The sequence below is a fragment of the Oncorhynchus clarkii genome, chromosome 7 (assembly GCF_045791955.1).
Source record: "Oncorhynchus clarkii lewisi isolate Uvic-CL-2024 chromosome 7, UVic_Ocla_1.0, whole genome shotgun sequence".
Taxonomy (NCBI): Eukaryota; Metazoa; Chordata; class Actinopteri; order Salmoniformes; family Salmonidae; genus Oncorhynchus; species Oncorhynchus clarkii.
In genome coordinates, this window is record NC_092153.1 from 12,768,104 (window position 1) to 12,780,034 (window position 11,931).

General features: G+C 43.2%; 1 protein-coding gene across 1 annotated transcript; it reads right to left on the reverse strand.

Annotated features, from left to right (window-relative positions):
* Positions 1-406: 406 nt before the first annotated feature.
* LOC139412900 (small integral membrane protein 11-like) lies at positions 407-2,292 on the reverse strand. Its single transcript, XM_071159738.1, has 3 exons — positions 2,168-2,292; positions 798-1,037; positions 407-644 (listed from the first exon to the last, which is right to left on the reverse strand). The coding sequence occupies exons 1-2, from the start codon at positions 2,189-2,191 to the stop codon at positions 834-836; spliced, it is 228 nt and encodes a 75-aa protein (XP_071015839.1). The 5' UTR covers positions 2,192-2,292; the 3' UTR covers positions 407-644; positions 798-833.
* Positions 2,293-11,931: the final 9,639 nt, after the last annotated feature.

The window sequence follows — 11,931 nt, forward strand, 5'->3', positions numbered from 1 at the left end:
TAATTAAGAAAAACATCAGAAATAAGAGGAAGCTATATAAACCGGGTCAGTGCCAATACCAAATTTACAATGTGCAGGGAACTGAGCCATGTACAGCCACTAAGACTTCTCAGGCTAATAATACATTTGATTAAGTGCTTTTCACTTAATGGAGATAATCAGCAAGTAAAAAAAAAAGCTATAAAATCATTAAAATAAGTACCAGAAGTACACTAATCATACAGACGAACCAGGGGAAAAAGTCGACATAAGACTTTAGTGCTATAGTGTCTTCCTCATCTCCTTTATCAGGACGAATCAAATGCCCCCTAATGCGTAGTCAATAGACTGACCACCTCTCCATCACACCACTGTCTCCAACATTCAGCTCTATACATCAAATGTGACAAAGAAAGGCTGCTTCAACAGAGGTACAAAAACAGTCTTTATTTACAAAACATCTGGTGGCTCTGAAGTTAAAAGTTTGTGTAAGAAAAGAATGCCACCCGCAGCAATGCCCAGGACCCCAGGCCTGTTCTGGGTGAGTACTGTCCAACAGGAACTAGACATTCTCAACACTTCCTCCCCAGACCAGCCAATCAGAGCTCCGTCCCATCCTTGGAGCATGTAGGTCCCCAGTCTGGTCAGGTGACATACTGTAGTTCCTGGGAAGAAAGAGGGGAAATGTTTAGCTCAAACTGACCAATAACTACTGTACTTTAAGGCATCATACCCTTTGAAACACCCATTGTTATCTCCCAGTCTATGTTGCTGACTGATTTCCAAATGGACTCATTTTGTATTGTATTCACTTTCACCTTTCATCTCCTCACACTCTCCCTTGTTCCTCCGGGTCAGTCATCCTTCTTGTTGTCCAGGAGCTCGTTATCCAGGAGCTCCTGCACCTGCTCCGCTATCCTCCTCTGCTCTGCCCTCTGTATCTTCAGCTTGGCCTCTTCCTTCTTAGCCTGATAGATCTTCACTCCAGCGAAGCCCAGGCACAAGACCAGGGTCTTCAATGCCAGGATGTAGAAGAGCAGAGGGACATTGTCCAACGCCTGGAGGGAGGGAGGGAGAGAAAGGAGCAGGGTGATGAGAGAGAGAGAGAATGAGGCTATGTGCTGTGTGTTTAGGTCATGAAAGCTCATGAATGTTGGTAATGTACAGGTTAATTCACTATAGAACAAATCTATAAAATATAAATCAGCCATTCTTTGGCAAACTAGAGGGAAAGAAAATGAGTGCTTGTTTGACCAACAAAGTTGTCCGACTTAATATAATCCTCTGTCATGCTCAATTGCACAGTGGACCAAGTAGAGGACCAAGTCACTCTCCACCAGCCCCTCTTACCATCCCTCAAGGAAGGAACACTCTAGAACAACGGTTCTCAACCTTTTTCGGTTACTGTACCACTATCGGAATTTTGCTCTGCTCGGAGTACCCCTAAAGTACCCCCTCGTGCATTTTACCAGTAAACCTATGGTCTCATGAGCCTTCTCAAGTACCCCCTGTGGATTCCCTGGTTGGGAACCACTGCTCTAGAATCCCACAAGGGACCAAAATACTACACCGACCCCCCCTCAACCCCCGCACCAAAAAGTCAAAAGACTAGAAGTCAGCTGACACCCAAACAGTCACCATAGTTGTCAGGACAGCTGCAACCATCCGTATACTAGGCCTGTCTTCCGTCTGTCTGTCTCTCACACACACACACACACACACACACACACCTCAAAACAAATTAGCTGATCTTTCTATAATTAGAACCTGTCAGTTCAGTTACTTCTAAAAGTCAGCTCATTTTACATCTGCTTCTCAGCGCAATGCCTGCTCAAGACGACCCTCGTGAACTAGACCACATAAACGGTGCTGCGTAGGCTGCAGCATTTATAGCAAGACTATCCTAAAAACGTTGCATATGCGTCACTGTACAAAGCACTCATAACAATGTAGCTAACCAACAACAAGAGAATAAAAAATATCTTAAAACGTAACACTGCACTGTCCATGCAAATAGCAAGTGTCACTATCAAGTCACAACAACATTGGAGAGGATGGGCAGCTTGCCAGACATCAACGACCTCGTAGCGAAATAAGGGACGATTTATAGAACACAATACAATATGGGATGCTCAGCATATGTTAATTGTTACTAATGAATAGACTTTTATTAATATATCTGACTTACCTTCCAGTTGATCATGTGGTCCATGTCTGCTGTAATGTGACGTTGGACGGAACTGTGTTAAGAAAGTGGCTTTGGGTGAAGTTTCCCCTAGCACAGATATATGTAGCACTGCTCCGGGAAGAAGGAAAGTATAATGTGTTACTTTTAGAGGCGGGGCTTAAAACATTCTACCAATAAGAACGCACAATTTGTTTGATGTACATTATTTCGAACAATCGTCATCTAAGAGTCGTAGAATAAACCGGTAGGTTAGCCAATGAATGGGCACTGAGAGTTTCACGGGAAACATGTTATGACGAATGGAAAAGAACCGTCTAGAAGTGACTCCAAAGATATTCTTACTTCTTACTATACCTTGTAACGGGTTTTGCTAATCTGATTAGCCATGTTATTATTGCTGAATCAGATTAAATGTAGACCTACTCCATCACCAATTATGGATTTAACCGTTCGAGTTTCACACACTTTGTTGTACTTCTAGCCAACATCTAGCTATAGACACCGCCATACAGTTCAAATTATATTTATAGCCTATTATAAACCAGGTAGTTTGGGACCAGGATGCTGATTGACAGAAACAGCATTTCAGCTGTGTGTATACCAGACAATATACCATGGGTATGACACAAAATGCTTGTTAATTATGTTGGTAACCAGTTTATAATATGAATAAGGCACCTCAGGGGTTTATGGTTTAGGCCTATGGCCAGTATACACTACCACTGCCAAGGGCTGTGTCCAGGCACTCCACTTCACGTCGTGCGTAAGAACAGCGCTTAAGGGGGTATATTGGCCAATACCATACCCCCTCGGGCCTTACTGCTTAAAGGTATGCTGTGTTCTATGGAAAACAATGTTTGCTATTTGAGGTCAAGCTACTATGACAATGCAGTATTGTTCAGTATCCGCTAGAGGGCGATAAATTACCTCTCCATCAGTCTGTTGCGTAGGGCGTTTATACTCCTAGGCACAGATCTCAAATCAGCTCATGAATCCAAAATCAAAACCTTAACCATTACGACCAAATCACCAAACTGACCTTAGATCAGTGTCTGGAGCGGATCACTTTTGTCAGGGCAGTGATCATTGTTGGTCACCACCCTGACAAAAGTGATCCGCACCAAGGCGCCCGTGTCTTCTTCTTCTACATGCCAGGATGGAGAAGAGCAGAGGGACATTGTCCAACGCCTGGAGGGAGGGAGAGAAAGAATGAGGCTATGTGCTGTGTGTTTAGGTCTACAAGAAAAAGTTACAGAGGCTTATGAATGTTGGTAATGGTTAATTCACTATAGAACAAATCTATAAAATATAAATCAGCCATTCTTTTTTAAAATGTTTAATTTTATTTTACCCCTTTTTCTCCCCAATTTCGTGGTATCCAATTGTTCAGTAGCTACTATCTTGTGTCATCGCTACAACTCACATACAGGCTCGGGAGAGACTAAGGTTGAAGGTCATGCGTCCTCCGATACACAACCCAACCAAGCCGCACAGCTTCTTAACACAGCGCGCATACAACCCAGAAGCCAGCCGCACCAATGTGTCGGAGGAAACACCGTGCACCTGGCAACCTTGGTTAGCGTGCACTGCGCCAGGCCCGCCACAGGTGTCGCTGGTGCGTGATGAGGCAAGGATATCCCTACCGGCCAAACCCTCCCTAACCCGGACGACGCTAGGCCAATTGTGCGTCGCCCCACGGACCTCCTGGTCGCGGCCGGTTACGACAGAGCCTGGGCGCAAACTCAGAGTCTCTGGTGGCACAGCTGGCGCTGCAGTACAGCGCCCTTAACCACTGCGCCACCCAGGAGGCCATAAATCAGCCATTCTGTGGCAAACTAGATGGAAAGAAAATTAGTGCTTGTTTGACTAACAAAGTTGGCCTTTCAAAGTGTGTTACATTATGGTTATAAAAAGACTTGACTACATGTCGACTGAATTAACTTGACAAAAATGTGTTTTTTATGAAGTCGCCCTTCAAGTCGCTGCAGTTGCTTCTCACCAACTGCACCATGCAGCCTTCACCTGGATTTTGGGAAGCGCTATTTGTCAATCAATGTTTTTTTTGACCCACGTGAACATGGCCAAAGACCTGACTGAAACAGGAACCAACATGGCCAGGATTCTAAAGCTACAGGGGATACAAATGAAAGTCTCTCTAACCAATGAAAACATGTTATGTTTTCCTTTTATGAGTGTGTGATATGTGTTAGAGTTAGAAAAGTTTATTTGGATATTTCTTAAAAAAATAAAATAAACAATAGAAGCTATGTTGACACTGCCATATTGATATGAGCCTTGCTGTTGGAAAACCCTTACACTGTATGACCTTCGGGTGTCGCAGGTGCACCTACCCCCAACTTCACTCTCCGACTTTCGTCTACGGTCGGCTTCGTTAGGCTTAATGCTCGAACACACGTGTGTATGTACATTTGTAATGGCTGTGTTCGAGAGAATCAAAACCGTAAATTGTGACTGACTGATATACAAATAATAATACGTGTTATTTCTGATGTAAGGTGATTTGCAGATCAGTCAATTAGCAGTCACCTGCAGTCGTTTTGATGCTCTTGAACACGGCCAATGTATCACCCCCTTTCCACATCTGCACTGATCTGAAAATAACTAGACAGGTGGAAAGAAAAGGAAATAGTCTTGTAACCTCTAACCCCTTCCTCCACCTCCTTCCATCTCTCCCCGGGCCACGCCACCCAATGGGCTGACAGGGCGCAGAGCCTGCTGGGAGAAACAACACAGGATTCTGGGAAAAGCAGAGGGAGGTCTTTTCTTCTTAATGAAAACACCACCTGTGTCTCTCTTTATACAGTAGAATATCTGGGTATCAAAGAGGCCTTATTTGTTTAAAGATGTTTTTTTGTTGAGCGGTTAGATCTGAACGTGTTTGTTTGCTTTCTAGTCGTCTGAAGAGTGCTGGAGAGAAACACTTCCCTGCTGAGGACACACAGCTGATGGAGGAGGATGGATATCCTCACACACACACACACACACACACACACACACACACAGACACACACACACACACACACACACACACACACACACACACACACACACACACACACACACACACACAGAGAAGTAAACCAGGTGTACACACACCTGGTGTCAAGTATGTTCCATGCTGACAGGCAATCCCCCATGACCTGTGCTCAGCTGTAAGGTCAAAGGTAAATAGGTCCACCAGTCATGAGATAGCATCATCATGGCTCTTGTAAATGTTAAAGATATTCAGCCAAACATGGCTCCCTACCCAGGATTCCATGCCGCTCCCTACCAGTACTCTAAAGGACTGGTCATTCACTAGCAATGTACTTGGCAACATGATATGCCAGGGACAGAACAGTGATATGACGCCCACTTGGCAGCCAGTTACTTACTTTGACCTACCTTCAGTTAAACCACAGGAGTGTTATTTACTCTGACCTACTTTCAGCTAAACCACAGGAGTGTTACTTACTCTGACCTACTTTCAGCTAAACCACAGGAGTGTTATTTACTCTGACCTACCTTCAGTTAAACCACAGGAGTGTTACTTACTCTGACCTACTTTCAGCTAAACCACAGGAGTGTTATTTACTCTGACCTACTTTCAGCTAATCCACAGGAGTGTTACTTACTCTGACCTACTTTCAGCTAAACCACAGGAGTGTTACTTACTCTGACCTACCTTCAGTTAAACCACAGGAGTGTTATTTACTCTGACCTACTTTCAGCTAAACCACAGGAGTGTTACTTACTCTGACCTACCTTCAGTTAAACCACAGGAGTGTTATTTACTCTGACCTACCTTCAGCTAAACCACAGGAGTGTTATTTACTCTGACCTACCTTCAGTTAAACCACAGGAGTGTTACTTACTCTGACCTACTTTCAGCTAAACCACAGGAGTGTTACTTACTCTGACCTACCTTCAGTTAAACCACAGGAGTGTTATTTACTCTGACCTACTTTCAGCTAAACCACAGGAGTGTTATTTACTCTGACCTACTTTCAGCTAAACCACAGGAGTGTTATTTACTCTGACCTACTTTCAGTTAAACCACAGGAGTGTTATTTACTCTGACCTACTTTCAGCTAAACCACAGGAGTGTTATTTACTCTGACCTACTTTCAGTTAAACCACAGGAGTTTTAGTTACTCCGACCTACCTTCAGTTAAACCACAGGAGTGTTATTTACTCTGACCTACCTTCAGTTAAACCACAGGAGTGTTATTTACTCTGACCTACTTTCAGTTAAACCACAGGAGTTTTAGTTACTCCGACCTACCTTCAGTTAAACCACAGGAGTGTTATTTACTCTGACCTACTTTCAGTAAAACCACAGGAGTGTTACTTACTCTGACCTACTTTCAGTTAAACCACAGGAGTTTTAGTTACTCCGACCTACCTTCAGTTAAACCACAGGAGTGTTATTTACTCTGACCTACCTTCAGCTAAACCACAGGAATGTTATTTACTCTAACCTACCTTCAGTTAAACCGCAGGAGTGTTATTTACTCTGACCTACTTTCAGCTAAACCACAGGAGTGTTATTTACTCTGACCTACCTTCAGTTAAACCACAGGAGTGTTATTTACTCTGACCTACCTTCAGCTAAACCACAGGATTTTTACTTACTCTGACCAACCTTCAGCTAAACCACAGGAGTTTTACTTACTCTGACCTACCTTCAGCTAAACCACAGGAGTGTTATTTACTCTGACCTACCTTCAGCTAAACCACAGGAGTGTTACTTACTCTGACCTACCTTCAGCTAAACCACAGGAGTGTGATTTCCACCATCAGTGTCAAGCCAACTCCATGTATGGTGATGTGTGTATGTGTGCGTTTATCTTTACAGCACCATGGCAATCACATGCTCACAATCTCACACACACACACATACACACACACACACACACACACACACACACACACACACACACACACACACACACACACACACACACACACACACACACAAAATCTGGTGTTTCTATGTCAAATGGTTTTGTTATATTTTAGTCTTCTGTGATTTACAGTGCCTCCCGTAATTATTGAGACAGTAAAGCATGTTTTCATCTTTTGGCTCTACACTCAAAAATTTTGGATTTGAAATCAAACTTTGACTATGAGGTTAAAGTGTCAACTGTCAGCTTTAATTTGAGGGTATTTTCATCCAAATCGGGTGAATCCACTTTTTGTACAGAGTCCCCCAATTTTAGGGGAGCAAAAGTTTTCAGACATATTCACTTATATATGTATTAAAGTAGTAAAAAGTATTTGGCCCTGTATTCTGTCATTTTGGAGTCATTTTATTGTAAATAAGAATACAAAATGTTTCTAAAGACCACCATAATTACAGATAATCCTGAATGGATCGTCAATAATGATGAGTGAAAAAGTTACAGACGCACAAATTTCATACAACCAAGACGTGCTAACCTCTCACCATTAAATCATAACAGGGGAGGTTAGCATTTATAGGGGGGTATGATATTTGTGTGTCTGTAACTTTCTCACTCATCATTTTTGACGATCCATTCAGGATTATCTGTAATCATGGTGGTCTTTAGAAACATTTTGTATTCTTATTTACAATAAAATTACTACAAAATGACAGAATATAGGGCCAAATACTTTTTACTACTTTAATACTACTTTAACTCACCTAAATAACAAACTCACCTTGTTTAACAGCTGTGTGTGTGTGTGTGTGTGTGTGTGTGTGTGTGTGTGTGTGTGTGCGTGCGTGCGTGCGTGCGTGCGTGTGTGTGTGTGTGCGAGTATGCGTGTGTATCAATAGGCAGTAATGCAATGCATCATAGGACCGGAGATAATTACATTTCTTGCTTGAAGTCACATGGAAATGAAGTGTAAAACAAGCACATACTGTACTTATGTTCGCTGTATGCTACATTGGTTGCATATGGTGGTGAGTGATCATATTTGGAGAGAAGTGAAAAACCATTGATAATGTCTGCACCGCATGATTGAGCATAGATTTCATGTAAAGTTGACCTGTCCTTCACATGAGCTTTGACATCCAAACTTTTCAATGTTTTTGTCATCTGTATGGATGGAGTCTATATATGCAGATGAGAATACTGTATGGACCACAGTATCTGCCTCAGACAGTGCTGTAAGCTACATCTGAGAATATAGATCACAGTATCTGCCTCAGACAGTGCTGCAAGCTACATCTGAGAATATAGATCACAGTATCTGCCTCAGACAGTGCTGCAAGCTACATCTGAGAATATGGACCACAGTATCTGCCTCAGACAGTGCTGTAAGCTACATCTAAGAATATAGATCACAGTATCTGCCTCAGACAGTGCTGCAAGCTACATCTGAGAATATGTGAATAAAGACTTGAATAAAAGGAGGGCAGGATATGGATGTGTGACATTGGTACTTTGACAACTTGAGTTTTATCAGTCTCTGGAGAATCATTCTATTTGAGAGAGAGAGAGCAAGAGAGAGCGAGTGGGAGTGAGAGAGAGAGAGAGAGAGAGAGAAGAAATAGGGAGAAAAAGAAAGAAAGACAGAAAGAAAGAAAAAGTGGGAGAGAGTGAGAGAGAATTACAGGGGAGACGTTCATTGTGATCCACGGTCGGACCCTGAGGCTCTAGTTTCCATGGTAACGCTATTGCGGGGTGTTTGGTTAAGGGTGTTAGGATGTTGTTCATACAAGGAAGCATGGAGACGTGGTTATTTTACCATAGAAGGACAGGAACAAGGGGATACAGTGGAGCCCTTTTCCCATAGACATTTCAGAGGTCTTTTTTATATGGTGCGTTCGGAAAGTATTCAGACCCCTTCAATTTTTCCACATTTTGTTAAGTTACAGCCTTATTCTAAAATGGATGAAATAAAAATGATTCCTCATCAATCTACACACAATACCCCATAATGACAAAGTGAAAACAGGTTTTTAGAAATAAAATAAAAACAGAAATACCTTATTTAAATAAATATTCAGACCCTTTGTTATGAGACTCAAAATTGTGCTCAGGTGCATCCTGTTTCCATTGATCATCCTCGAGATGTTTCTACAACTTGTTTGGAGTCCACCTCTGGTAAATTCAATTGATTGGACATAATTTGGAAAGACACACACCAGTCTATATAAGGTCCCACAGTTGACAGTGCATGTCAGAGCTAAAACCAAGCCATGAGGTCGAAGGAATTGACCATAGAGCTTCGAGATAGGATTGTGTCGAGTCACAGATCTGGGGAAGAGTACCAAAACATTTCTGCAGCTTTGCAGGTCCCCAAGAACAGTGGCCTCCATCATTCTTAAATGGAAAAAGTTTTGAATCACCAATACTCTTCCTAGAGCTGGCCACCAAAGTGAGCAATCGGGGGAGAAGGGCCTTGGTCGAGGAGGTGACCAAGAACCCGATGGTCACTCTGACAGAGCTCCAGAGTTCCTCCGTAGAGATGGGAGAACTTTCCAGAAGGACAATCATCTGCAACACTCCACCAATCAGGCCTTTATGGTAGAGTGGCAAGACAGAAGCCACTCCTTAGTAAAAAGCACATGACAGCCTGCTTGGAGTTTGCCAAAAGGAACCTACAGGACTCTCAGACCATGAGAAACAAGATTCTCCGGTCTGATGAAACCAAGATTGAACTCTTTGCCCTGAAGAGGAAACCTGGCACCATCCCTACAGTAAAGCATGGTGGTGGCAGCATCATGCTGTGGGGATGTTTTTCAGCGGCAGGGACTGGGAGACTAGCCAGGATTGAGAGAAAGATAAAAGGAGCAAAGTGCATAGAGTTCCTTGATGAAAACCTGCTCCAGAGCTTTCAGGACCTCAGACTGGGGCGAAGACAACGCAGGAGTGGCTTTGGGACAAGTCTCTGAATGTCCTTGAGTGGTCCGGCCAGAGCCCGGACTTGAACCCGATCGAACATCTCTGGAGAGACCTGAAAATAGCTGTGCAGTGACACTCCCCATCCAACCTGACAAAGCTTGAGAGGATCTGCATAGGAGAATGGGAGCAACTCCTCAAATACAGGTGTGCCAAGCTTGTAGCGTCATACACAAGAAGACTCAAGGCTGTAATCGCTGCCAAAAGTGTTTCAACAAAGTACTGAGTAAAGGGTCTGAATACTTATGTAAATGTCATATTTCATTTATTTTTCAAAGTTTGCAAACATTTCTAAAAGCTGTTTTTGCTTTGTCATTATGGGGTATTGTGTGCAGATTGATAAGGGGGGTGGAAACGATTTCATCCATTCTAGAATAAGGCTGTAACGTAACAAAATGTGGAAAAAGTGAAGGGGTCTGAATCCTTGTATATGAACATATGTACTTGAGTGCATTTGTGTAGGTAGCTGCATGTGGGTGGATGTACATATGTATATATCTTATTCTTTCTCCTAAAGCAGTGATATTGATGGATTTGAGCCAAGTATGTTGGTTGGGTCAATAGTAACCACACACACACACACGCACGCACACACACCCACACACACACACACACACACACACACACACACACACACACACACACACACACACACACACACACACACACACACTGAGCTATTTACATCCATCCCTGAGGCACCGAAGCCTCTGATATTAAAAGAGCAGGTCAAAGGTGAAAACACAACCTCCAACCTCTCCAGGTGAACAGTAATCCAGATGTTTCTGACACTGATGTTCATAACCTTTTTGGATTTCTGTTCACAGGAAAGATGCTCTCACACACACGCACAAACACACACATGCACACACACATGCTCACACAAACACACTGCCTCGTACTTGCTTGTTTGTGTTCCATCATTAATGTGCCTGGCTTAGATCTCTCATAGCTCAATGAGTACCAGTGGGAGAGATAAGGCTGTTGATGCTGTGTGTTGTCTTAGTAGTTAGTAGCGTTGTTAGCTGTGTGACAACATGCTAGCTCTCATTCGCCACAGTGTATTAGCTGTGATATAATGACAAGGATGTGTCATTGGTTGGAGTTAACTGAGGTAGAAGACTGCTTGCTAACTAGCGATGTTAGTTAAAGTAGGCAGAAGCTTCTGACAGAGGGCAGAGAGGATAGGGATGGAGAAAGAGAGGAGACAAGTGAAGAGGTACAAAGAAAGGAGAGAGGAGAGGAGACAGGGAGAGAAAGAGTGTGTGAGAGAGAGAGAGTAGGAGAGAAGAGAGAGGAGGAGAGTTGATTGAGCTCTCTACTCGTCCCCAACATCTGTCGTCCCTCCTCTCTCATCGCCGTGGAAACACCAAAAGCAGCCTCCTCAATGTGAGGATCCTTTCATCTCTATCACCAGGTGTCTCTCCCACACACTCTTCTTCTTAATATACACACTCATCTTCTTCTTCTTCTATTCTTACAGATGAGAAGGAATAGTGTAGGTGTTCTGGGACCCAGAGGATTTGAACCCCAGACTATCATCCCATTGAGCCAACGGCTCAGGGAGCCAACACAAGTGTTTATATCTCAGGTTAGGCTCCTCATAGTTCACCCAACCACTCCTTGTTCCTGTCATACAACCCCTGTCAGACTGCTGGTTTTCAGTCGGTTAGGAAAAGGTTAGTTGCCTCCCTGCTTGTAACCAACACCTCACACATTCAATTCACATGGTGCCTGCAAGGATGTTCAATTCACATGGTGCCTGCAAGAACGTTCAATTTACATGGTGCCTGCAAGGATGTTCAATTCATATGGTACCTGCAAGGATGTTCAATTCACATGGTGCCTGCAAGGATGTTCAATTCACATGCTGCCTGCAAGGATGTT

Excerpts from the sequence above, each read along its gene's own strand:
- LOC139412900 (XM_071159738.1), bottom strand. The coding sequence starts at position 2,191 with ATGGACCACATGATCAACTGGAAG. Across the intron at positions 1,038-2,167 it reads ACCACATGATCAACTGGAAG|GCGTTGGACAATGTCCCTCT; the intron begins GTAAGTCAGATA and ends CCCTCCCTCCAG.